This window comes from Rhinatrema bivittatum, chromosome 9 (assembly GCF_901001135.1).
Source record: "Rhinatrema bivittatum chromosome 9, aRhiBiv1.1, whole genome shotgun sequence".
Taxonomy (NCBI): Eukaryota; Metazoa; Chordata; class Amphibia; order Gymnophiona; family Rhinatrematidae; genus Rhinatrema; species Rhinatrema bivittatum.
Window position 1 is genome coordinate 116,332,461 of NC_042623.1, and position 26,363 is coordinate 116,358,823.

The 26,363-nt window shown below is 41.3% G+C and overlaps 1 protein-coding gene across 3 annotated transcripts in view; it reads right to left on the minus strand.

Moving 5' to 3' along the window:
- The window catches only part of LRIG3 (leucine rich repeats and immunoglobulin like domains 3), a 266,498-nt gene that overhangs the window by 109,366 nt on the left and 130,769 nt on the right, over positions 1-26,363 (minus strand). For all 3 annotated transcript variants that reach the window (XM_029615808.1, XM_029615807.1, XM_029615809.1), the window contains exons 5-8: positions 24,646-24,789; positions 4,983-5,126; positions 4,520-4,663; positions 3,955-4,098 (exon numbers count right to left, since the gene is read on the minus strand). In XM_029615808.1, the coding sequence (XP_029471668.1) occupies positions 3,955-4,098; positions 4,520-4,663; positions 4,983-5,126; positions 24,646-24,789 (576 nt within the window). The remainder of the gene's footprint in view (positions 1-3,954; positions 4,099-4,519; positions 4,664-4,982; positions 5,127-24,645; positions 24,790-26,363) is intronic.

Below are 26,363 nucleotides of genomic sequence, written 5' to 3' on the forward strand. Positions count from 1 at the left end.
AACTAAAGGTTATACAGCGGTGGGGTTAACTTGACCTTGGTGGTGATAAGTGCCAATTACATCGAGATGAACCCTAAGAGTCAAGAGTCAAGAGTCAAGACCTGACTCAAAAATGTAAAAGGTATTCAAGCAGATTCTCTGTGAAGGAAGAAAAAATATCTAGAGCTGTTCCCTCACATTAGAAGGCAAACCACCTCCACTTAAAATTATATAATCTTCTAGCAGAATCTCTCCTAGAAGCTAGAAGAATAGGAGACATGTCATTTGGCAGATTCAGGGAACCATGTACTACCCTCTCAACAACCAGACTGTGATGGCTAGGGACCTGTTGGGATGGAACAACATTCTCTGATTGTGTGATGAGTGTGGGAAAATTTCCTAACCAAATTCAAGTCCTGATGAAATGGAAACCAAACCTGTTTCAGTCACTATGGATCTATGAGAAACATTAATTCCCTTGTCCCTTCTGAGTTTCAGGAGAGTCTTAGTTACTGCAGGAATCGAAAGATATGTGTACAGAAAACCCTTTCCCCAATCTAGGGAGAAGAAATACAATGCTAGTTTGTCATTCCACCCCCATATTGCTCAGAAGAGATATAAACAGATCCGTGTTGGGTGTCCCCATTCACAAATATTTAGTTTGCTATTCCCCTTATCCAAGGACCATGCATGTGTAGTTCAGGTATCCGCTAGGACATACTTCTTGCGTGGCATGTATATGGCACTGAGGATCATCTCTTGCAACATGGCCCGATTCCATGCCTTATCACTTCCCAACACAGAAGTTACAATCATGTTCCTCCCTGCTTAATTAGGTAGAATACAACTACCTGATTGTCCATTTGGACTAGGATGACTCTGTTGGCCAAATGATCTCAGGGATTGCCCTGAGTTCTAGGACTTTTATCTGATGATCAAAAGCAACTGTAGCAACTGTGTAGCAACTGTATATAAGCTCCCCATCAGGGGTTGGATGCATCTGTGCTTAGGACAATTTGTATGGGAGGAATTTAGAATGGAATTCCTTGTGTGAGATTTGTTTGATCAGCTACCAGGAGAGTGAATTCCTGAGCTGTTGGATGACTTGGGCACTCAGAGATTTTCAGTGGCCTTCAGACACTGATCTGTGTCCACTGAGCTTGTCTCATGAGGACACATGCCATGCCATTAGAACCAACATTCTCAATATGTCCCATGCTGGATGTCTACTGACTCTTACCTTCCAAAGCTGACAGAGTGATAGATCTTTCTTGTGAAAGAAAGGCCTTGCTTGAGTTGAGATTTATGATGAATTATAGTAACTCCAGTATCCGAATGGTTTTGCACATAGATTTGTTTGCTCCTTCCTGAGAAGTGCTCAACTAGCCAGATAGTTATTGTTGTGCATGTTTTTCTATAAAGAATGCATGTGTTTCTCTGCTAGGACATAGTAAGGTCCATATTCAGCTGCTGTTCAGCTCGGCTAGTTAGCTGGATAAACTTATCCGGCTAACTTAGACTGATATAAATATATATATATAGGCTATCTTAAAAGTTAGCCGGATAAGTTTATCAAGCTAAGTTCAGCACAGGTAAACAGGCCAACCAGAGTTAGCCGAATAACTTATTCAGCTAACTCTGAATATCAGAATTTCTGAGTTATCTGGCTAAATGCTTCTGAATATGGACCTCTTTGCGAATACTCAGTGTGACTACTAGGCTGAAGGGCAGGATAGGGAATTGCAAGAGATGCTTCCACATTATGACTCTGAAATATATCAAAATTTCAGGAAGTATCTCAATGTGAGTGTACGCATCTTTAAATTCAGGGAACACAGACAGTCTCTGTTTTGAAGAAAAGGTATTAAGGTGCCCAGAGAAATCATCTTGAACTTTAAGGCCTTTAAGCATAGCATGGGATGGAGTCTTCCAATTTTCTTTGTTATCAGGAAATAACTGGATGTAAATCCCCAACCTCTATCCCCTGGTGGGATGGGTTTGACCGCTCTGGTCTAAGAGAGGGAAGAGTGATCCTTTAGAAGTAGTTACTGATGTTGATAGGTGTAGTAATGGGCTCTCTGGAACAATTTGTGGCTTTTCAATAGATGATGTCTGTACTCATTCCGAATAATAGCGAGAATCCAGCTATCTGAAAACTACACTGGGCCAAAGATTTGCATAAAACCTTTGCCTTCCCCTAACAGGGAGGTTCCCTAACATGGATACTGGCTATATCTTCCTTAATCCAGTCAAAACCCCATCTGGGTTTTGGTGGGAACAGTCTGGTTTCTGCCTCCTCTACTGTCTGAATCGAGCATGAGGGACTTGTCGTCGGGGATGAGACAGCAGATAATAATGCCTCCAGAGGATAAAAAGTATCTCCTGGATGCCCCACTCGCATACTTGTTGGATGATGTTGAAAGCAGGTCAGAAGCAACTGTAGAGAAATTCTGACACATGGAGATGTGGTTCTTTTATTTGATCCACTGCTTTCTTAACTCTCTTTGAAAAGAAAGTCTTCCTATGAGGGCTCATCAGCAAGCCCTGCAGCTCTGTTATAAACTCAGAAACTCACAACCATGAGTGATTGGCAAGCACAGGCTCTCAACACCATCTCGAAAACATCAAACGTCAAACTTACCCAGTGTTTTGCACGTTCTTGATCCTTATCCAGTAGTGCTTTTAGATCATTAGATGTTTTGAGGATGATCATCAGAGAGAGTCATGACCTTTTCCAGAATGTTCCATAAGTACAGATTCAAAGAGTTGATAGAATTCTGTGCAGGATACAAGCATAACATTCTTGTAACACTTTCTCTCTAAGTGTCAAGGGTATGGGATACCTTCCCAGGGATACAGAAAAATGTGTCTTAGACCTCTTGGCTCTTTTGGGAGCTGATTCATCTACAAAAGACTGATGCGGACATCATGTCCATCTTCTGTGCTGGATGCACAGAAAAGGGGGGGGGGAGGGTTCCACATCTTTATCGGTATCTCCTTAATGATATCATAAACAGACACTGCCATGACCTCCTTTGGGAGACTGAGAAATTGGAGAGGACTCAAAAATTGATCCCTGGCCGTGCAACAACCGGGGACCAATTCTTCACCTTTGCTCAGTATCTGTACCCCTTGGTTCAGATACCTATAAAGTGGAATCCTTCACTTTCACTGGGTAGTAGGAACCACAGAACACTCTCTCCCCTTGGCCTCTATCGCTACTCGATGAAGGATAAAGCTTCATTGATACAGATGTACCACCAGAATCTGCCTGCAGGCCTCCTGATTTTGATATTTCCACTGAGATGCAGATGGCTCAGATCTAAACCAAAGAGCTTTTCCATGAGCTTTAGATGGTTCCTATAGCTTCTAGAAATCATCTTCACATATGTGAAGCATCCTGAGATTCTGTAGTCATGCCCCAGGTTGAGGATTAATTTGTCATGTGGGTGTGTGACAGACATAATGCAGATGCACTTGAGAAGCCACTGGCCATCTTCCATTTGGTGGACACTGATTTTGTATCAGCTGTTTTTCAGATAAATGACTATGCTGAAAACAAAAAGTGGCCCTATTGATGTTCCGGTAATGGTGTTGATGCAGCCATGGAAAAATAAAGTAAAGTTAGAAAAAGATTGAAAAACCTAAGGAGATTAAGTGGGAGATGGAAATACCTTGACTAAAGGGTCCTAATTAGAAGAATACAGAAAGGGACAGATGTTTGGAGGCAAAGGAACTTCACCTCAAAGAATGTTGAACCAATTTGTTCTGCAGATAAAAATGGAATTGAATGTCCCTGCATCCTGCACAAGCGTAGTAGAACTTCTGAAATCCCTAGAAGCTGTGAAGTAGAGGTTTCCAACCAAGACTCTGCCTGATGACATCACCCAACTTTGAGGACTCTTGCAGCCTGCCTGTCCTCAGAGAAGATATTTATCCACCAGTTGCTTTTGTATTCAAAACAAAGGAACTTACAGTGTGTGTAAGCTGGAGAGTCCTCGGAAGGCACCATCCGCAATGTAGCTTACTTTGTTGTTTCCTATATACAATCCAACCAACAAACTCAAGCCAACAAAATTGGATTCATCTAACCTGGTTAGCTGATTAAAACTCAGATCTCTGTAAATTACAGGAAAATAAAGAGAAAATTACACATACAGCATAAACATTGAAAAAGGTTTCATACTCAACTTATCAAAAATATATTCTTTATGAACAATTTGACTTTTTGCAATTACAAATAACCTTCCTGCACAATTATTGCTTTTCTCGTGGTCCAACATGTATTTGCTAGGGTTAGCAATTGATGAAAGTTACAGGCATTTATTCCACTTGATAACTTTGCAAAAAACTCAGAGACCCAAAGCAGCGATGGTTGGCTTCCACTTTCCATAGCAAATAGGTGCTATCACCCAGCTGTCACCTTGGAAACTTTGTTATGAAAAAAAAAAAAAAAAAAACCTAACAGATCAGTGGTAAGCAGCACATGTTTTGGCATGATCTCTGTAGTAAAAACTGGAAGAGAATAAAAGCAACTCACAGCTCACTGAGTTTCTGGCAAAACTCCCAGGCATCGGGGCTGATCTTGCTGATGGCATTCTGGCTGAGATGGAGCTGTTGCAACATCAACAAGCCATAAAGCCAGCCTTTGGTAATCTCTGTTAAATTGTTATGGTCCAGTTGCCTATTAACATAAAGGAGAAAATAATGTGGTTCAAAACTCAGTAAGGTATACTGATTGTTCCAAAGAATCTTTTTTTTCTTTAAAAATTAATCTATTGGGATATTTCAAGTGTTATGGTTGGAGACATAGCTTCTATGGAATGAAAACTGTTGACTGACTGTGGGGCCAGCCAGGTTGCAAGACAGATCAATTTACATGTTCTTACATATTTTTAATGCCTTCAACTGCCTTCCTTAATTGAAACCACAAGTTTCCACACAGATATTTTTAACTATTTTTAAAGAGCAGAAAGTCAAAATTTCTAATGGACTGTACTTACAAAATTTCCATGTTGCTTAAACCCCAGAATGCTCCATCCATGAGTTTAGATACACCATTTCTCTGCATTTTGAGAGACTTTAAAGCACCAAGCCCCTGGAAAGTAAGTCCATCAACCCCTCTTATTTTGTTGCGGTTCAGCTGCCTGAGTTACAAAAAAACAATAAGTACATTTCTGAGGTGCATATGTACCTGCCCAAGTGTACTTCTGCATTAGTCCAAATACAATACACCACTATAAGTCTTCATAATTATTGGTGATTTTTCACAAATGGATCATACGTTTACTAATACACCGCAAAGCCAAGAAAACACATAGCACAGATGTAAGACTGCAGCATTGTGAACACCGAGAACCCAGCTCATTTCAATCATCCATTCCTCACTGTCTGACAACAAACAAAAAAAACAAAAAAAAAACCAAAAGTGAAAAAAGTCCAGAACGCTTAGCTGGATAAGTACAGACTACCCTGCACATTACATTTGAAAAACCTTGTGGGCAGGAACTGATAACACAGAATGCAGGTATATTTCCTATACAGTATATATTGTACATCATATCATCACATCCAATCTGACTCTTCTACATTCAATCAGGCCAATGCAATAATCTCAGCATTAAACTGTGCACTAGTTTTCAACATGCAATTTTAACGCTCAGATTAAATCTTTTTTTTTTTAAACTCTTGATGCAGTAAGCTAATGGTATGCAAATGCATCGGGAGTTTAAAAAAAACCCCACATATTAACTGTAAAATGTGCATTTGGCACAGGCTGAACGCACATTTTAACTATGAAGGCGAGAGGGAGGCATCCTTAAATGAAAAGATCATGGCCAGATCACAGCCATTATCTGGGTAAGTAAAGACATCTTGCTATCTGGTAGCGGTGAGCCATGGTGAACCACACCAGATAGCTGGATAAGTACAGATTTATCTGGCTACGTGGCAGTAGCTCCTCACTGCCAGACAGTCTGATAAATAAGTACTTATCTTAGTAAGTGGTGATGGCTGCCACCACTTACCCAGATAATGGCTGCAATCTTTCCAGTCAGGAATGTGAAAGGGAAGAATATAGAAATGAAAGAACAGGAAGGTAAAAAAAAAACCAACCTACAGTAACCCCACCCCCAGAGAACCAACAGGAAACCAATGGCTTGATTTTAGGAACTGAACAAATAAGGACTGCAAAAGTCTCACATTGTGAAGTTAAACCTGTTTAAAGGCTACATAACAAGTCTGGTTTCCAGAGTAACCACAATGTACAAAGTAAACCTTTTATTGAACAATGATTATGCAAATATATCAATTTAATCCAAAAGTACTATTTTCTTATGTCTCTAATCTCATTAAACCAATAAGTATCTCAGCATCATTAGAAGATTTGCAAGATAAAACTAATAAACTTGCGAACTATTTCATTGAAAAAATTTCACTTATTTTAGACAAAGTATCTACAAAAAGCAAACAGGTTATTTCTCTCCCATTGAATTCATCTAATAATTGGTCCAATTTTGAACTAGTATCTTCTATTGAAATAGTTAATTTGCTTAAGGGAATGAATCCAGCAGCTCACCCTCAAGATTTTTTAACTATTAAAACTTTACAATCAGTACCTGACGTTATAGCTCGGCCATTGGCAGATATTATAAACATCTCTTTAGAAGAAGGATGTTTTCCTGATTCTCTCAAATGTTCTGTGGTCAAGCCTTTAATCAAGAAACCAAATCTTGACCCAGAAAACCTAGCTAATTATCGTCCCATCTCGACTATACCTTTTCTTGCTAAGCTTTTAGAAAAAGTTGTGAATAAACAACTGGTGGAATACATTGAGAATCATCACCTGTTTTTTCCATCCCAATTTGGATTTCGGAAGTCACATAGTACAGAGACCCTACATACTTCTCTCTCCGATACTATCCTGAGAGGGTTAGATCATGGAAATTCGTATCTCTTAATTCTATTGGATATATCCGCGGCTTTCGATACTATAAATCATGAGTCCATGATTTGTAGACTTAAAGAAATTGGTCTCAGAGATACTACTCTTACTTGGTTTACATCTTATTTAACAGAGAGATCATTTAAAGTCAAAATAAATACAGTAGAATCTAAAGTGATGAGATTGACTACGGGAGTGCCGCAGGGGTCATCTCTTTCTCCCACGTTGTTTAATATATACATGGCACCGCTATGTAGATTATTAGCAGGTTTAGGACTGGTTTACTATATTTTTGCTGATGATGTCCAGATAATTCTTCCAATTAAAGATTCATTAAGGACTACTTTGAAATTATGGGACATTTATTACAATTCCATTAATCAGCTTCTTACTCAGATGTCTCTCTCTCTTAATAGTACCAAAACAGAAATTTTATATATCTGTAACAAGGTTACAGAGAAAATTGAATTAGAAATCAATTCCATGCCGCCGGCTTTAAACATCAAGTATGACATTAGGAGTTTGGGAGCTATACTAGATAGCAAATTTCACCTAAAGGCATTTGTAAAAACCATAATAAAAGATGTTTTTTACAAACTTCGAATTCTAAGAAAACTAAAGCCTTTGCTACATTATAATGATTTTCGAATAGTGCTTCAGGCACTATTGTTGACAAAATTGGACTACTGCAATGCCCTTTTTTGGGCCTTCCTTTGGTAACTATTCGCCCACTGCAACTTTTGCAAAACGCGGCAGCGAGATTATTATCTAACTCTAACAAATTTGATCACATTACCCCAGTTTTAATGAACCTACACTGGCTTCCTATCAGCTAGCGAATAAAATACAAATGCTTAACGCTGATCCATAAAGCCATATATGGCAATAACAATGAATGGCTGAATGCAGCTCTGCATATCCATACACCTTCTCGTAATCTACGGTCTTTAGGCAAGGCACTTATTTCAGTCCCTTCAATAAAATCAGCACACCTCAACGCAGTTAGGGAAAGGGCCCTCTCAATAGCTGGCCCTAAATTGTGGAATTCTCTCCCACTTGAGCTACGTTTAGAGGAGAATATTCAGTTTTTCAAGAAGCAACTAAAAACTTGGCTGTACACGCAAGCTTTTATTATAACAGAATGATTCTAATAGATTTTCCTGGGAATTAAAATATTAAAATATAACTACTAGATTTTATTTTATTTTATTTTTATTTTAACCCTATTACTAGTTTGAAGATTGAATGATTGTATTTATTTTATTATTTTTTAACTGATTATTGTATAATTTAATGTTATTATTTATAGGGTTTCATTTTAATTTTGTTTTATCGTTTATAATATTTTATTTGTTTTAAGACATGTCATTAAAGACAGTCTGTTGTTTTATTGTAAACCGACTTGAAGTGTACACAATATGTTCGGTATACAAAAATGTTTAAATAAATAAATAAATAAATAAATAAAATAAATATCATCAATAACTTCTCACACCGAAACTCCTATAAACCAAACCTATTTGCATCACGATAAGGCTAGAGTTGAAATCCCCCTTTTCTAAGTTATCTAACTTGTGACTTCACTACTTGCATGTCACAGTCATGGCTAACACATTCACAGTACCCATTTCTGAGAAAGTATAAATCACAGTGTAATTTCTTGAACATGTTCCTTGTTTATTACATGAGCTAGGAAAGTCATTGTATATATATTTTATATATACAGTATGTATGCATTGACAGATAGATATATATTATATCTAGCTATATATATGATTTTTCCATGATGAAGTGTCTTTCTACTAAGAAACTCTAGTTAGCCCACAATAATCTCACTCTGAACGTGGATGATCCTTAGCAGGTTTCTAATTTCAGATGCACCATTCTTCTTTTATTTCTGAGGAATACAAGTTACCTACTTTAAATAAAGTAACAAACATGGGCGTAATCTCCAATCAATTTGTCAAAGCTCCCCCAGATCAAAGCTGTAGTAACCGCAGCATTTAGTAAACTACAAATGCTCCGCCATATGAAGCTTCTTTTGAATCTGAAGATTTCCAAATTGCTCTGCAAGCCCTATTTCCTGCTTTTAATTATTACAACTCAGAGTACTCTGCAAATTCTCTAAGAGCCCTTCAAATTGTGCAAAATTCTACAACCTGCACATTAATGAGGACTAGTATAAAGGAAAATTGGTTCTTACCTGCTAATTTTCGTTCCTGTAGTACCATGGATCAGTCCAGACCCTGGGTTATGTCACCAATCCAGCAGAGGGAGGCAGAGAAAACATTCTAATGACTCTGACGTATACCCTGGAGCACCACCTGCAGTCCATCAGTATTGACCAGTATCAAAGCAGAAATTTAACTACTAACATATTGACTAGCTATCTAAACAGGAGAACAAATTTCCAACTCACAAATCCTAAATGGAAGCAGAATCCCAAAAAAAACAATCTTGGGAATAAACAAGAAAATATTAAGAAAAATTGCATGAAAAGGTGGTTTAATCACCCAAACAGTGAACGAGCGGACTCTCCGAAAAAACATAAAGGGTGGGCGTCTGGACTGATCCATGGTACTACAGGAACGAAATTTAGCAGGTAAGAACCATGGTACTACAGGAACGAAATTTAGCAGGTAAGAACCAATTTTCTTTTCCCTGTACGTACCTGGATCAGTCCAGACCCTGGGATGTACCAGAGCTGATTCAATTAGGGTGGGACCCAGAGAATCCCACTCGGAGAACACTCTCTCCGAAGGCTGCCGAACTTGGAGCATGAACATCCAAGTGGTAATGATGAGCAAAAGTATGCAACGACTTCCAAGTCGCTGCTTTACAAATCTCCTGAGGAGAAACTAACTGACATTCTGCCCAAAAGGTAGCCTGTGAGCTAGTAGAATGAGCTCTCAACCCTTCAGGAAGGTCACGATGAGCTAGAAGATAAGCTGAATGAATTGTCTCTTTTAACCAACGAGCAATCGTAGCCTTCAAAACCTTATGACCTTTGCGAGGGCCACTCCACAAAACAAACAAATGATCAGACAATCGAAAATTGTTTGTAACTTCAAGATAACGCAAAAGAGCTAGTCATACATCCAATTTTTTAAGATCCCTAGAGGAAGGATCCAAACGATCTAAACACAGAAAAGCTGGAAGCTCTATGGACTGATTTAAATGGAAAGAAGATACTACCTTAGGTAAAAAAGATGGTACAGTCCGTAATGAAATTCCTGTATCAGAAATTTTAAGAAAAGGCTCTCTGCAAGACAAGGCCTGCAACTCTGAAATTCTACGAGCTGAAGAAATGGCCACAAGAAACACCACCTTCAATGTGAGATCTTTCAAAGTCGCATGATTAAGGGGTTCAAAGGGAGCCGAACACAGAGCCCTAAGAACCAAATTCAAACTCCAAGCAGGACAAGGATTCTGAAATGGAGGACGTAGATGTTGCGCACCTTTGAGAAAACGCGCTACATCCGGATGCGCAGCCAAGGATAATCCCTGAACCTTACCACGAAAACATCCAAGCGCTGCCACTTGTACCCATAAGGAACTACAAGACAAACCCTTGGCTAATCCATTTTATAAAAAAGATAAAATATTGGATACAGAAGAGTGAACTGGATCTACTTGATGCTCATTACACCAAGATTCAAAAACCTTCCACACCCTTGCATAAGCTAAAGATGTAGAAGGTTTTCTAGAACGCAATAAAGTAGTCACTACAGCATCTGAATAACCTTTATTCTTTAACCGACGCCTCTCAAAAGCCATGCCACTAGAGAGAAGTGTTCGACCTCTTCCAAACAAACTGGACCCTGAGACAGAAGGCACGGAAGAACTCAAAATTGAAGGGGACCATCCAGTGCTAGTCTGACCAGGTCCGCGAACCACGGACGGCGTGGCCACTCCGGAGCCAATAAGACAACATCGACTTGTTGAACTTCTATCCGACGCAGAACCTTGCCGATCAGAGGCCAGGGAGGGAACACGTAGAGAAGAACATCCCTTGGCCAAGAAGTACCAGAGTGTCTATTCCTTCCACTCCTCTTTCCCTCCTGCAGCTGAAGAACCAAGGGGCTTTGGCATTCTGAAATGTGGCCATGAGATCCATTGCCGAAGTGGACTATCTGTTGCATATCATTTGATAGGCTTCCTCGCACAGCTCCCACTCGCCTAGGTCGAGATGACGCTGACTGAGAAAGTCGGCTTGAATGTTGTCCACCCCGGCAATGTGTGAGGCTGCGATGCTGAACAGATGTTGCTCCGCCCAGGCGATCGGCTGTTGTGCTTCCAGGGAGCTTCGGGTTCCTCCCTGATGGTTGATGTACGCTACCGTGGTCGCATTGTCGGAAAGAACCCGTACCAACTTGCCGCAAAGGAGAGGTTGAAGAGCGATTAAGGCTAAACGAACCGTTCTGGTCTCTAAAAGACTGATCGACCACTGTGCTTCCTCTTCGGACCACTGACCCTGAACAGATGTATTCTGACATACCGCTCCCCAGCCTGAAAGACTGGCATCGGTAGTGACCACAGTCCATTCCGGAATCTCTAGCGGTACACGTTGTTGCAGATTCGCTGACTGTAACCACCAATCTAGGCTGGAACGAGCCGTCTCTGTAAGAGGAAGGAGAAGGTGGTATAGTTCCGAAACCGGATTCCAGCGTGAAAGCAATGCTGACTGAAGTGGTCTCATGTGCACAAAGGCCCAGGGAACCAACTCCAGAGTAGAGGTCATTGAACCTAAAACTATCAAGTAATCCCGCACACAAGGAATAGGAATAGACTGTAAGTCTCGAATTTGTGATTGAAGTTTGAGAAGGCGATGCTCCAGAAGGAACACTATCCCTTGAAGAGTGTTGAACTGTGCACCCAAAAACTCCAGAGATTGGGAAGGTAATAGGTGACTCTTGTCTTCGTTGATCACCCAGCCTAGAGACTGCAAAAGGCTGATTCCCCTGTTGATTGTATAATAACAAAGAGATTCCGACTTCGCTCGAATCAACCAGTCATCCAGGTACGGATGTACCAACAGGCCCTCCTTCCTGAATTGAGCGGCCACCACAACCATTATCTTGGTAAATGTTCTGGAAGCTGTGACTAATCTGAACAGGAGAGCCCTGAATTGATAATGTTGCCCTAGAATGCAAAACCTGAGAAACTTCTGATGATCGGATCGAATGCCGATATGAAGACAAGCTTCGGTGAGGTCGAGAGATGCTAGAAATTCTCCTCTGTGAACCGAAGCTATGACAGACTGAAGAGTCTCCATCCGGAACTATGGAATCCTTAGAAAACAGTTGACCCTTTTGAGATCGAGAATGGGACGAAAGGTTCCTTCCTTTTTGGGAATGACGAAGAAAATTGAATAACGACCTTTCCGATGTTCTGATGTTGGAACTGGAACTCGCTTAAACGCTGTAGCGAGTCTTGGATTATGAGACGCTTTTGTAGGGAAGAACACGGTGAAATTAGGAACAGGTGGTGAAGCCGCCGAACAAAATCTAAAGCGTAACCTTGATTTATCACTGATAGAACCCATTGATCCGACGTACATCTGGCCCATTCTCCGTAAAACAGAGACAGCCTGCCCCCTATGATGGGAACCGGAGAAAGGACTGGACTTATCTCATTGGACAGACTTTGTGCCTCCTGAGACTTGGGAAGTTCCAGGTCTACTAAAGCGGTGGCCATGAAAGGACTGAGACCAATTCTGTTGTCTACCTGAAGACTGTTTAGCTGGAGGAGCCGAAGGACGAGAAGAACAAAATCTTCTGTTAGACCGAAAACGAGAGCGAGATGAAAAAGAGCTTCTAGGTCTAGGACGGTCCTCTGGCAATTTGTGAATCTTATTTTCCCCTAGGGACAAAATTAAATCTTCCAATTCCTTACCAAATAATAATTTTCCCTTAAAGGGTAAAGCCCCTAATTGAGCTTTGGCGGATGAGTCTGCGGACCAATTCCTCAACCAGAGAAGTCTGCGAGCCGATACAGAAGCAACGATAGAGCGAGCCGAGGTCCTAATGAGATCATATAAAGCATCTGCACTATAAGCAACTGTAGCTTCCAGTCTACCAGCCTGAGCAACTTCCTCTTCAGAGAGGGAAGAATTGTTTTGTAAAGCCTGGACCCATCTTAGTCCAGCTCGCAAAGCCAAGCTACTACACATGGCCGCCCGCAACCAAGAGCAGAAACCTCAAAAATTTGTTTAAGCTGTACCTCCAGCTTACGATCTTGGAGATCTTTAAGAGCCGTAGCCCCAGTTACTGGAATAGTTGTTTTCTTAGTGACGGCTGAAACAGCGGCATCCACCTTAGGACATTTTAAAGTTTCCAAAGCTTCCTCAGGTAATGGATACAATTTTTCCATGGCTCGTGCTACCTTAAGCCCCAACTCAGGAGTATCCCACTCCCGGTACATAAGGTCAGTGAGAGAAAGATGAAAAGGAAATGATGTCGTGGGACCTCTAAGGCCAAGCAACACTGGGTCAACGCCACCCATACGAGAATCCTTCACTGGAGCCTCGAGACCCAATTCCAGTAAAATTGTTGGAATTAAGGGACTAAGTTCCTCTCTTCTAAACAGGTGGACTACTTTGGGGACATCCCCATCCGCAACATGAGGGTCTGAACTAATACTCAAAGCAGGGTCTTCATTTAAATCCCCCTCCGGCAAGGACTTGTCCGGGATAGGTAAAGAGCCATACTCAGAATCATCTGAAGAAGAAAAAATTGTCTGATCTGGACCCGGACGAAGGGAATACTTCGGAGCTGACCCTACTCCCAAATCCATGGAACTAGCCCTTTTAGAGGAACGTGGCTTTAACCTCTGTTCAGATGAGAGACTCTTATGTCTCTTATGAAATTTCTTAGATTTGTAAGCTTTACAAAGAAAACGAAGAAAATCCACTGAAAAGGCAGAAGAAGAGGAAGAAGAATCTGAAACCTCCTCTAGGCTTTCAGCCGATAAATATGGCCCTGTTTCGCGCGGCTTGTCCCCCACAGGGACAGCCGGCTGCGGCGACAGCGTAGGCGGGTCAGAAGCACCCTGAATAGCTTGTTGTGTCGCCATCCTCAGAGTAGACAGGAGTGCCTCAGTTCCAGCATTGCAGCGAAATGAGTCCAGGGCAGGAGAGCAGCTGGGTCGAGGTTTTGGGGCCGCGCGAAGTGGCCGAGTCCCTTTTGTTATCGGCAAACTTGATGAGCCTTCCCCCCCGGGGAGACAGGATGAACAGAGACTCTCCCTGGAGAGGCGCGCACGCATCTCCACAAGCGTGGCAGGCTGCGCCTCGCGGCATTATAAAGAAAAAACGGCGCAAAATAAAAAGTATGAAATAAACTAAAAAACTAAAAGAAACCCCGGCGAAAAACAAAGGCACGGGCCCACCAAAAGGTAAGTAAACAACAATTCAGCTGTAAAGAATTATTTTTTATTTTTATTTTTTACCTGACTGACACGCCGCGGCCTCCAGGAGCTGCTCCAAGTAGGGTGAGTGAGCCGGGCCCCCCAGTATCACCCCTGCCAGGAGTGGTTGCTGGGTTCAAACCCCCCCCAACTCCGGCAGCCTCAAAAACCAGGAGGGATAGTCCTCCCAGGACTTGGCAACCTCCCGGGAGGCAGTGAAACAGCTGTGAAGAAAAATAACACTTTTTTTTTTTTTTAAATAAGTTAAATGAAAAGAACAGGCTCTCTTCAAAAGAAAAAGAAAGTCTGCAAAAAATTAACTCCTAAACTACCTGACTAAAAAATAACAAACTACCACAGACTGCAGGGGTTAGGAACGCCCACCTCTGCTGGGAGACAGAGAAATACTGATTGACTGCAGGTGGTGCTCCAGGGTATACGTTAGAGTCATTAGAATGTTTTCTCTGCCTCCCTCTGCTGGATTGGTGACATAACCCAGGGTCTGGACTGATCCAGGTATGTACAGGGAAAGGACTATTAAATTCCTATTCTCTATTCACTCCACTGGCTTCCCATACAATAGCAGGTGAAATTTAAAATTGCAAGGCTCATACATAAACGACTTAATGATAGTGCACCCCAGATTAATTCCATAGTGCAAATTTATACATCTCCTAGGGCTTTAAGATCCACACACCAGGGAGACTGGACATACCCTCTGTACTTATTGTTCACTTATTGAAATATATGACCAAGCATTTTTGGTTACTGGTCCACTACTCGGGAATTTTCTCCCTGGATGACTTTATACAATAGCTGGTGCACAAATGTTTTAAGATACGCTGAAACCCATCCTCCTCAAAAATGCTTTTGAACTGGCAGACTAGTTTTTCTCTAGACTATGTCATGTAGCCTCTCAATAGACGTATCCACTCTCCAGAAATGTGTTTGTATTTTTTAATGTTATTTAATTATTTTGTATTGTATGACTTTATGTACATTTCGCTATATCCCATCCTAACTTTGAAGGGCATCAGCTATAAATTTGTTAAATAAATAAAATTAGTAAGGATGTACAATTTTCGATATTTTTTTTTACCCAGTCATCTTTAGAAAAGGTATAAATTTATACAGCTTGCACACCGAGACCTAATGAAACAATACTGCATCTTATATTCATGCATATTTATCTGTTTCCAGTACTGTTACCATAATAAAGAAAGGAAATATTAAAAAGCCCAACAATTTAATATTGTCAACAACAAATTCATCAAATAAAGGGCCCTATAGATAAGCATTTTTGGTCAATAAGCAAACTGAATTAGCCATGACATGTGGACGATATAGAATATAGAGTTTTTAGCTCTACTGAACATGTGCGGGAGTTCCTGCGCAGGTATTGCATCATGAGCATCCGCAGTCATTTTTTGTCTGAGCACAAGCACGGACATGTACTTAGTCTCTCCAATTAATTTCCTCTAAGATCTTTACAACTCTAAAATTTTTGATTCTTTTCTTCAGTTTTAACGTTTTTAGTTGCCTTGTTGCCTCTGCAACACCCACTTTTCAGTGCTTAAAGAAAAAAAAAAAGAAAAAGAAATTTTGTCTCCTCTGGCAAAATGAAACCTACCATGAGTAGATTCAACTACTGCATTTGTGACAAGGTAATTTCCTTCACAAACAGGTACAAGCTGTGTTATCATTGCTTTGCTCTGGATTACGACCATAGAAACTGCCATACCTGCAGATGAATGTCACAGTAGATCTTCCTCCCGCAGGGCAGCATCATCTGCCTCGCCTTGAATGGTGCGACAATGAATTCGACCAAAGACACATTGAAGCTCTGGTAGCATGTGGCCCACACTCCAACATCTCAATGCATCAATGTACAATTCACATGGTGTATTAGTTCCACTGATGCAGGACCCATTGATGCATAGAGCAAGGACACACAGTAGTGTCCCTTTGAGACAAACAATGCCAATGCAGCCAACACATGCACTATTGAAGCATTCCCAATTGGCACCCACTTCATTAATGCAGATCAAGGAAGGTCCTTTGACGTATTTGAAGCAGTCTTGTTCGAGATCTTTAACGTTTTTGATGCCATTGAAGCACAAGTCTCTTGCAGGGCCACAATCAATACAACAAGCCCTGGACAAGAGTCATCATGCTACACTGCCTTCACAGCTATATGCCAGTCGCCTTAGATCAGGTGCAGAGGGAGATTTGGCTGTAATGAATAAGAGGAGGGGCCCTAGGCCAGAACTGAATGCAGCCTGCACTTTACTGAGGTAAGCAACACTGTTGCTGCTATCTTGGGTTATTACCTGTACCTGGTTTAGAAACAGGATGCTGGGCTTGATGGACCCTTGGTCTGACCCAGCATGGCAATTTCTTATGTTCTTATGAACGGATTCTTTCTTGGCCCGTGCAATTTCCCCGCCCCCTGCAGTTGACATCAGTGAATGCCCTGACTGTGGTGAATAAGAGGAAGGGCCTGCAGGCGGGCCTCTACCAGCGGGCCTTACCAAAGGACCTGTCCCTTTGTGGGCCCCCATTGTGAATCATGAGTGGGACAATGAGTAAGGAGAAGATTATTGTAAGTTGCTGGTATATTGTTTTATTGTTCAATCATTGTGTTAGAATAGCTAGAATGGAAGAAGGTTTTGAAATGCATAGTACTGGTATAAGACAGGGTTACGGTAGATATGATGATTTAAGAAGGCAAGTGAGGTATATTACTAATGTGATAACAAGGTATTAGTAGTCCCAACACAGATGTCTCAATTTGAGACAAAAAAGAAAAATGTATTACAAATGGCATATATTAATGCGTGTTCAGTGAGAAATAAGGAAACAGAGATCTCAAATCTTTTAATACAGTCAGATTTAGATGTTTTATTTATTACAGAATCGTGGTTGAAGGAGTAGGATATTGAGGTTATGAATGGGTTGTGTCCCATAGAATATAGTTATGAAGGAATGAATCACCCAAAGAAGAAATGGGAGGGGGTGTGTGTTATTTTTTGGTTGTCGAATAAACAATAAGTTATAAAAAACCAAAAAAAAAGGTTTAAAAGAAAGAAAGCAAAGATTTCAGGGAATGACAACTTGGCATTAGTATTACAAATACAAGATTGTTTGGTTTGTTTGGTGTATTTGCCTTCTGCTCGGAGAGCAGTGATTATTGCTGCCTTATTTGAATTGCTATCTACTTTATGCATAAACCATTCACGATTAATCTTGTTGCATGATTTTAATATGCATTTTTAAGACCCCAATGCCAGTGGTGCAGTGGCATTCTTAACCACTATGAATATACTAGGATTGACACATTTGGTTTTACAATTTACACATCATAATGGTCACATGTTGGCTTTAACTCTTTTCAGAGAAATTTGTGTTAGGTCATACTGTTGAGCATATTAAAAATATTTTTGTCCCATAGTCCGATTACAAATTACTTATGTTTACAGTACAACATGCAGGGTCTCTTCAGAAACAGAATATTGTGTGGAAAGTAATAAGTCCTGAACTGGGTATAGATGTTTTTAGCAGAAATGCGTTGAAGTGAAGCATTCTTGTGAAATGGTATCTGTGGTAGAGGCAGTTAAGTGGTGGAATCAATCTTTGCAGAAAATGTATGATTCTGTTGCTCCCCCAAGTGTTTACAGATGAATGCAAACCTCTTATGCACCTCGGTATTCGAATCAGCTATTAATGCTACAGAAGAAAGTACATACTGCTGAGAGAAAATGGAGGTATTAGAGGAGGGATGCGGCGAAGATGGTGTATTTAGAAATCTTAGCTGATTATAAGCGGGAGGTAGCTAAAGCAAAAAAAGCTTACTTTTCAGGGCAGATTAGTAATGCAATTAACAGACCATTGGAGCTTTTTAGCTTAGTAAAAGGGATGCAAAGTAAGATGCACAGTGATGGCGAGGTAAATTAAAAGGCGCATGATTTAGAATTTTTTTTTTAAATTAAGAATTAGCTAGAAAGCCACTCCTGCCTCAAAATAATCAACAGAATTTTGTTTTTGAGTTGGACAGCACAATCAAATGATCATTGTTTCAGTTACTAACCAAAATGATGTTGGATGTTGTATTAGAAGGGATATAGATATTTTTTTTTTATTAAGTTTTTTTTATTATAACCACAAAGTAAAAATACTTTATTGTTGCGGTTCTGGCCGCGAGCACCGCGGCCATGCCCTTACTGCTCCCGCTTCCAGAGGCCTGGTTTGCGGCCTGTTTGGCGGCGCCCCCATTGGGGCTGCGCCGCTGAGAGGACTCTCATGGATGCCCAGCTCCTAGGCGCGCGCGAGCGCCACTTGGGCGCTTTTCTAGGCCGTTTCCCGCCAGTGGTGACTCCGCCCAACTCCTGACGTCAGACGCCGCGGCCTTGATAAAAGCCAGCCGTGGTCATCCAGTCTTTGCCTTGCAACGGGTTAGCCTCCCAGTTTCCTGTTGCACTGTGCCCCAGAGTGACTCGCTTGCTTCGTCGCTCCGTCCCTGCTACAGTACCTGCCTGGTTCCTGCCTGCTTGCTACAGTACCTGCTTGGTTCCTGCCTGCTACAGTACCTGAATCCTGCTACAGTTCTTGCCTGGTTCCAGTACCCGAGTCTTGCTACAGTTCTTGCCTGGTTCCAGTATCCGAGTCTTGCTACAGTTCCTGCCTGGTTCCAGAACCCGAGCCCAGTTACAGTATTGCTACTGTCCTAGTCTGGTTCCAGTTACCCGTCCTGAGCCACAACCCGCCTAAGTCCCAGCGGCCGGGCCCCTACGAGCTCCTCCCGGGGGCGGCTTCGGCTTCCCAGGGTGAAGCCACCTAAGTCCCAGCGATTGGGCTCCTACGGGCTCCTCCCGGGGGAGTACCATCTTCCAGGGTGAAGAGCATCTACGTCCTGCCTGAACATCTGCCTCCCGGCCTGCTATTCATTAGAGACAGTGACCACCTTTCCCAGTCTCCAGCAGGTTGGCCCAAGGGTCCACGAAACAGAGACTCCCATAACATTTATAGCAGAAAATTTTGGAGTACATTACAAGGAAGCAATTATTTTTGAAGTAATCATTTCAAAAACAACATTTTCAGACTCTCCATCATCAGAGGAAATTGGAGGGTGGGGGATGAAAAAAAGGAGAATAATACCCCTATATAAAGAAAAAGAAAAAATATCAGCCTGACAGACATCCCCACAATCACATCTCAATATATGACTCACATTCACTATATATTAACAGCAGGTACTGGCAACCTAGCATTCAGGAACTCCCACAACTGTTCAGGAGAAAAGAAAATATATGTGTTACCCTATAACTTAATTATGCATTTGCATGGGTATCGCAAAAGAAAACCTGCACCAAGAGAAATAATTTCAGATCTCATATTCAGAAATGCCTTTCAGCGTATCTGGGTGGTCTTAGCTAACTCTGGATAGACTCAAACTAAGCCCCCCAGGTAGGGAATATTTATACACTTGAAATAAGAACACATAACAAGGTTTAAATCTTGCTCCGAATAAAAGGTAACTAACAGAGTTAATCTGCCAGTAACTTCCACTGAGGAATTCTCTAAATATTCAGTTAAGTTGGAGAGATTCCCTTCTATATTAGGCTGTGGTGAATTTTGCTTCTGAGAAAGGAAAACAATCTTCTTAGTAGCAAGAACCAAATCCAGGGAAATGTTTAATATCTCACCCAGATATTTTTTCTAAAGGTAATCAAAGGCAGTTCACCATGCACCTTTGGGAAATTTAGCAGCCGCAGATTTAAATGTCGAAGGGAATTTTCCAAAAATTACAACTTCCTAACAGAGGATAAACAGTCCCGAATAATATCTGTATTAGTATCCTTTAGATTTTTAACATCTTCCTCCAACTTCTGAATAGAGTTAAAGTGATCTAAAAGAATTCGCTGGTGGTCTCGGGCAACCATATCCAATTTTGAAGAAAGAGTTTCTAAGCGTTGGGCCCAGTTTTTGATCCTCCTAACAGTCAAATGTTTTCCATTCCAGTGGGGGGAAGAATCCAGGCCTTCTTGAATGCATGGCACCAGATAACCAAGGACATCAGTGTCCTCAAAATCATGTCTGAATATTGTTTGCATTTCTCTCAGCTACCATCCTTTCCCCACTCTCAATCTATATCCATCTCAATAGAGCAACTTAATCTGGAAGTGCAATCACTTTTTCAATAATTAGCAATATAGCCAGTCTCTGTGTCCCAACATGGACATAAGCTTCTAGTCTGAATATTTCCTCATCCCTAAGAAATCAGGAGAGTTGAGACCCATTCTGGATTTGAGACACAAAGATCTGCTCTGAGAGAAATTCAAAATAAATTTCCTCAGCACGATTCTCCCTAAACGCAGAAGAATTAGATGTGCATTCTCCATCTGCAGGATGCTTATGTCATATATCCATCTATTCCACTAGCGCTATCTTCACTTCAAGGTGGATTCTTTCCATTATCAATACAGACAGCTCCAAGAGTCTTTCCCAAATGCTTTGCAGTGATGGAGGCACATCTAAGCTGCCAAGGGATTCAGGTCTTCCTATACCAAGATGAGTGGCTAGTCATAGCAAGCTCTCAATAAGAAGTGTAGCTCTCTCTGCATAAGACAATTCATCTTTTGTAGGATTTGGGTTTTCTCATTGACTTCAAGAAGTCAAATCTAGTGCTGACTCAGAAATTCAAATTCATCGGAGCAAGGAAAGACTCCTTAAATACCAAGAGATGCACAAACCAGGAAATTGTGGCAGAAGAGATACAGAAATAGTCCCAATTACACTGGGTGCCAAAGGTCTGATTAAGAATTATTTCCAAGCACACTTTGATATGTTGCCAATAAAAATTATAACCTATGAATTCCAGAAGGCAGTTCTCTTTGGTCCAAAAAAGTACTAAGAAGGGTAACAGCAGTAAATTTGAAAAACTGAAATCATCCCCATCAAATCAGGGCTTACAAATGAGGTTCATTCCTGTCAAGGTATGTGCAAAACAAACCCATTTGGAGAAACTGCCCCTGAGCCACATCACTACTCATTCACACACTACTAACCTCAGCACTCGACAATCAGAGCAATTCTTGTTGCTCTAGGTCATATGGTAGTGGCCATTCATGTAGTCCCACTAACTCGTCTTCATATCAGTTGCCTACTGTGGGGGTTTACGTTGTCAATGGAATCAGCTAGCTCAACCATTGTCAACCATGGTTCAAGTTTCCAGGAACATGAAGCAGGAGTTGTACTGGTGTTTACACCCCTGAGTACTTCAGGAAGGAGCTCCACTTCGAGCTGTTTCCCATCTAGTAACCATAGCAACTGATATCTCCACAAAAGGATGGGGCACTCAGAGGATCCTTTCAAACCCAGGGTACATGGTTTCTCGAGGAAAGCATTTTTCAGATCAATCTGCTAGAACTAAGGGCAATCAGGCACACTCTGACAACCTTCATGCATCATCTTCAGGGGAAACATATCTTGATTCAGACAAACAACCATCTTTTATTTCAATAAACAGGGAGGCACAAGGTCTCTGCCATGAAGCTTTAAAGATTTGGCAGTGGGCGACCAAGAATCGGGCTGTACTTCAAGCAACCTATCTTCTGGGAATCTCAAAAATGCTAGCAGATTGCCTCAGTGTTTGGGCTGCACAAGTGGGCTCTGCGACAATCAGCAGTTTCAAAACTATTCAACTTGTGGGGGGGGGGGTCTACAATCAGTCGACCTATTCACACTGGAACAGAACAAAAAAGCCAGACAAAGTTTTCTCAGGTCTGTCCAGCAAACACAGGTTGACTTGGACGCTTTCTTGCTAAATTGGGGCACAAGTCGCATATACGCTTTTCCTCCAATTTCACTGATCACCAGAATAGTACAAAAGCTGCTGCAGGACTGTGCTTGGTTAATCCTCTTAACTCCAGGGTGGCCCTCACAGATGTGGTTTGCCTATCTCATACAGCTTTCCAGCAGTCTACCCATACATCTGGGGACAAACCCTGACTTGTTAATCAAGACGAAAGAAAGCTATATCACCCGTACCTTCCATCCCTCAACTTAACAGCTAGGATGTTAAACGCTCAGCAATTGCTGATCTGTCTTTGCCCAGAGAAATTGAATGCATAATGGTTTCAGCTAGGAAGCTATAAACTAGAAAAAACAATGCCATTAAATGAAAAATATATTCCACACAATGCCAACGAAATACCTTGGACCCATTCTTTTGAGAACCCAAGAATTTGCTAAAATTACTTGCTCCTCCTTACCAACCCAGGCGTCACTATATCCTCTGTAAGAGTGCATCTCCGTGGCATAGCAGCTTGACATAATACAGAAAATAATAAACCCATAGCTACTCATCCACTGGTATTGAGATTTATGAAAGGTAAGTGCATATTAAACCTTCGGTAGAGATGACTTCTCTTAAGTTACTGATGTGGAAAGTAGTATTTCCTGAAGCAGTAACCTCAAGTAGAAGAGTCAACGAACCCCAAACTCTCGTTCATTATCTATGATACCTGCAGTTTTTCACATTAGGGTGATACTCAACACTCACCACCCAAAGTTTCTTCTGAAAGTTGTCTCAGCTCTCCATATCAATCAATCCATCGTATTATCCACCTTCTTTCCAAGCCCATATGCACATGAAGGGCAGAAGACCCTTCATACTTTAGTTTGCAACACAGCTTTGGCCTATGACACGAACAGAACAATGCTGCACATTCTTCATATTGTACAATCTTAACAGACTTGGTATGGCAGTTGCTAAATGTACATTGTCCAACTACATAGTGGAAAGCATCCGGCACTGCTATACTTCAGCAGGCTTGCAAATCACAAACTCTGTTAAAGCTCAAGTAAGAGTTATGGCCTCTTCCATTCCTCATCTGTGAAAAGTGCTGCTCAAAGACATCTGCAAAGCTACATCTCAGTCATCAGTTCACACCTTTACGTTCCATTACTGTCTCAAAAATCTCTCAAAGACCTACAGTAAATTTGGACAAGCAGTTTTACATAGCCTGTTCTCACAGTAGTCTACTCTCCATGGTAGTCTGGGTTGCTTTCTCAGTAAATGCTCCACTGCAACCCTCAGCTTGGGACTTCCCACATGTCATAGCTAATTTGGCTTGCTTATCAAAAGAAAAGGCAAATTTGCTTACCGTAAACTGTGTTTTCCATTGATAGCAGGATGAATTATCCATGCTAAATATCCCCCTACCTCTCTGGAATTTACTACCTAGGATTAGCTCTGATATCAACTGAGGAGGCTCACGGGGTAACTCCCACACATGCTCAGTAGAGCTAAAGTCTCTACTTACTAGGACAGACGAGTCCGTTTAGTGCTGCCGGATGACATCAGCCACATATCATGGCTATTTATTCTCTCTATGGAAAAACTGTTTACAGCAAGCAAACTTGTTTTTTCCCCCCATACGTTCAATAGACTCAACATGAGAGAAACCTCTTAGTATATCAGACCCTAAGGTAGTAAAAATTCTACAACTAATACAATACATTCACACATTAGCCACATATGAAGCATTTTTTATTTTAAAAATGAATTTTCCCTTCCACTGAAGTCCAACTTACAGAAAAGTAACACTGGATTACAATTTTTTTACAATTTCAACTCATGATGAAAAATGTCTTTCCCTTATACAGAAAAATGAGTGCGCATATATTGGTACCAAATACAAAAGGAATTAATTTTGAAATTTGTGAGCAGCAATACTAGCCATCGATGCTTCTGTCCTAGGTAGAGTTGAAGCTTTGATAGCATGTGCTACTGCTTACAAGTTTCTAACTTGTGCTAATTCAATTTATGTACCTCACCCATGGAAAATGACACTTGTAGCAATGCATGTTTACCAGTTCTTTGCATTACAATAGTCAGGCATATAGTCAACTTATGCTTTTCTTTGGCATGCTTAGTTTCTAGGTGTATTTTAAAAAACACATACATATACACAAAAAACTCAGATCTTATGTACAATATTCTAGAACTCAAACATTTCAGCCATGTATTAAAAGAAGAGAGGAATGGACATGTGAAAAAAAAGGCGAGAATTGATAATGGTGCCATTTAAGATGGTATTAACTGCTACTTGTCTAAGGAGGTATGGTCATTTTAACCATTTTTTTTAAACAAATTTGTTAGAGCCATGTAAAGTCCAACTTCAAACCCTTCACTTCTTGAAAGGTTCCTCATCCTTGCAGAAATAGCGCCAGTAAATTTATTACAATTTAAAATGTTAATCCTTCAAAAAAGATAGCAAGCATCCAGGACAAATTTTGTTATAATTTGTACTTACAGGTGCTGTAGATGAGAAAGCTTAAACATCTTTGGAGGGATGAAAGAAATTCTATTTCTATTTAATTTCAACACCTGAAGCGTGCTAGACAAATTGTCAAAAGTTCCAGGTTCCATAGAAGTTATTTGGTTGTTGTTGATATACCTGTTGAAAAAAAAACTTAATTTGTTGATTCCCAAGTTCCTACTGTGGTAGAGATTAAACAAAACGGCTAGAAACACAAAGCATCTTCCTCTAAAACAAATGTGAAAAAACCCTTAGTATATTTAGGACATTTTAATCCTACATTAGCAGTTGGCGAAAAAAAAAAAAAAAAAGGTGAGGTTGGAAGAAAACAGTTTTTCTCCTCTGAGTTCACTTGTCTTCATTGCACTGCACATCTCTGCAATGAGATAACAAGACACTAATAGAGTTACATGAAGAACAAACATCCAGACATTTTTCAGTTTAGGTGCACTATCACAGAAGTGTTCAGTGCTCATTTTCTTTACCAATACACCCAAAAAACAAATAGCAAATGTTGCTTACCTGTAACAGGTGTTCTCACAGGACAGCAGGATGTTAGTCCTCACATATGGGTGACATCATCAGGATGGAGCCCAATCACGGAAAACTTCTGTCAATGTTTCCAGAACTTTGACTGGCCCTTACTGGGCATGCCCAGCATGGCACTAACCCTGCAGCCAGCAGGGGTCCCCCCTCAGTCTTATTTGAAAGCTACAGGCAGTGCCAAAAATAAAATAACAAAACGTTACGAACCCAACACCACGGGGCGGCAGGCGGGTTTCGTGAGGACTAACATCCTGCTGTCCTGTGAGAACACCTGTTACAGGTAAGCAACATTTGCTTTCTCACAGGACAAGCAGGATGGTAGTCCTCACATATGGGTGAGTACCGAGCTGAGGATGTCCGAACATGCACCAAATGTACCCAACGGCGTGCAACAGGCACAACAACTGGGGTAGAATTTTGTAGAGGGCATCCTGAACCCCACTGGGCAGGTGGAAGGGTGTAGGTACGTCACGTTGGAAATAAGTTACGTAGGACAGACTGGCCGAAGATGGAATCTTCTCTTCCGGCTTTGTCCAAGCAATAGTGGGCTGCGAAAGTGTGGAGAGAACTCCAGGTGGCAGCCCTGCAAATGTCAGGAAGCGGCACCGATTGTAGGTGTGCTACTGAAGTCGCCATGGCCCTCACAGAGTGTGCTTTAATACGGTCTTGAACAGGAATGCCTGCTTGCTGGTAGCAAAGAGATATGCAGTCCGCCAACCAGGAGGAGAGAGTCTGCTTACCCACAGGTTGCCCTAATTTGTTGGGCTGGAAAGAGACAAATAACTGAGTGCTCTTCCTGGGGGCAACTGTATGGTCTAGATAGAAAGCTAGAGCCCGTTTACAGTCAAGGGTATGCAGAGCCTGTTCCCCTGGATTGGAATGGGGTCTGGGAAAAAAGGTAGGTAGTATGATGGATTGATTAATGTGAAACTCCGAAACTACCTTGGGTAAAAACCTAGGGGGAGTGCGGAGTACCGCCTGGTCCTGCAGGAGTTTAGTGTAAGGCGGATAGGTAACTAGGGCCTGTAACTCACTAACCCTGCGAGCTGAAGTGATAGCTAATAGGAAAATCACTTTCCATCTGAGATATTTTAGGTCACAGGAGTGAAGAGGCTCGAATGGTGGTTTCATGAGCCGACCAAGAACCAGGTTAAGGTCCCAAGAAG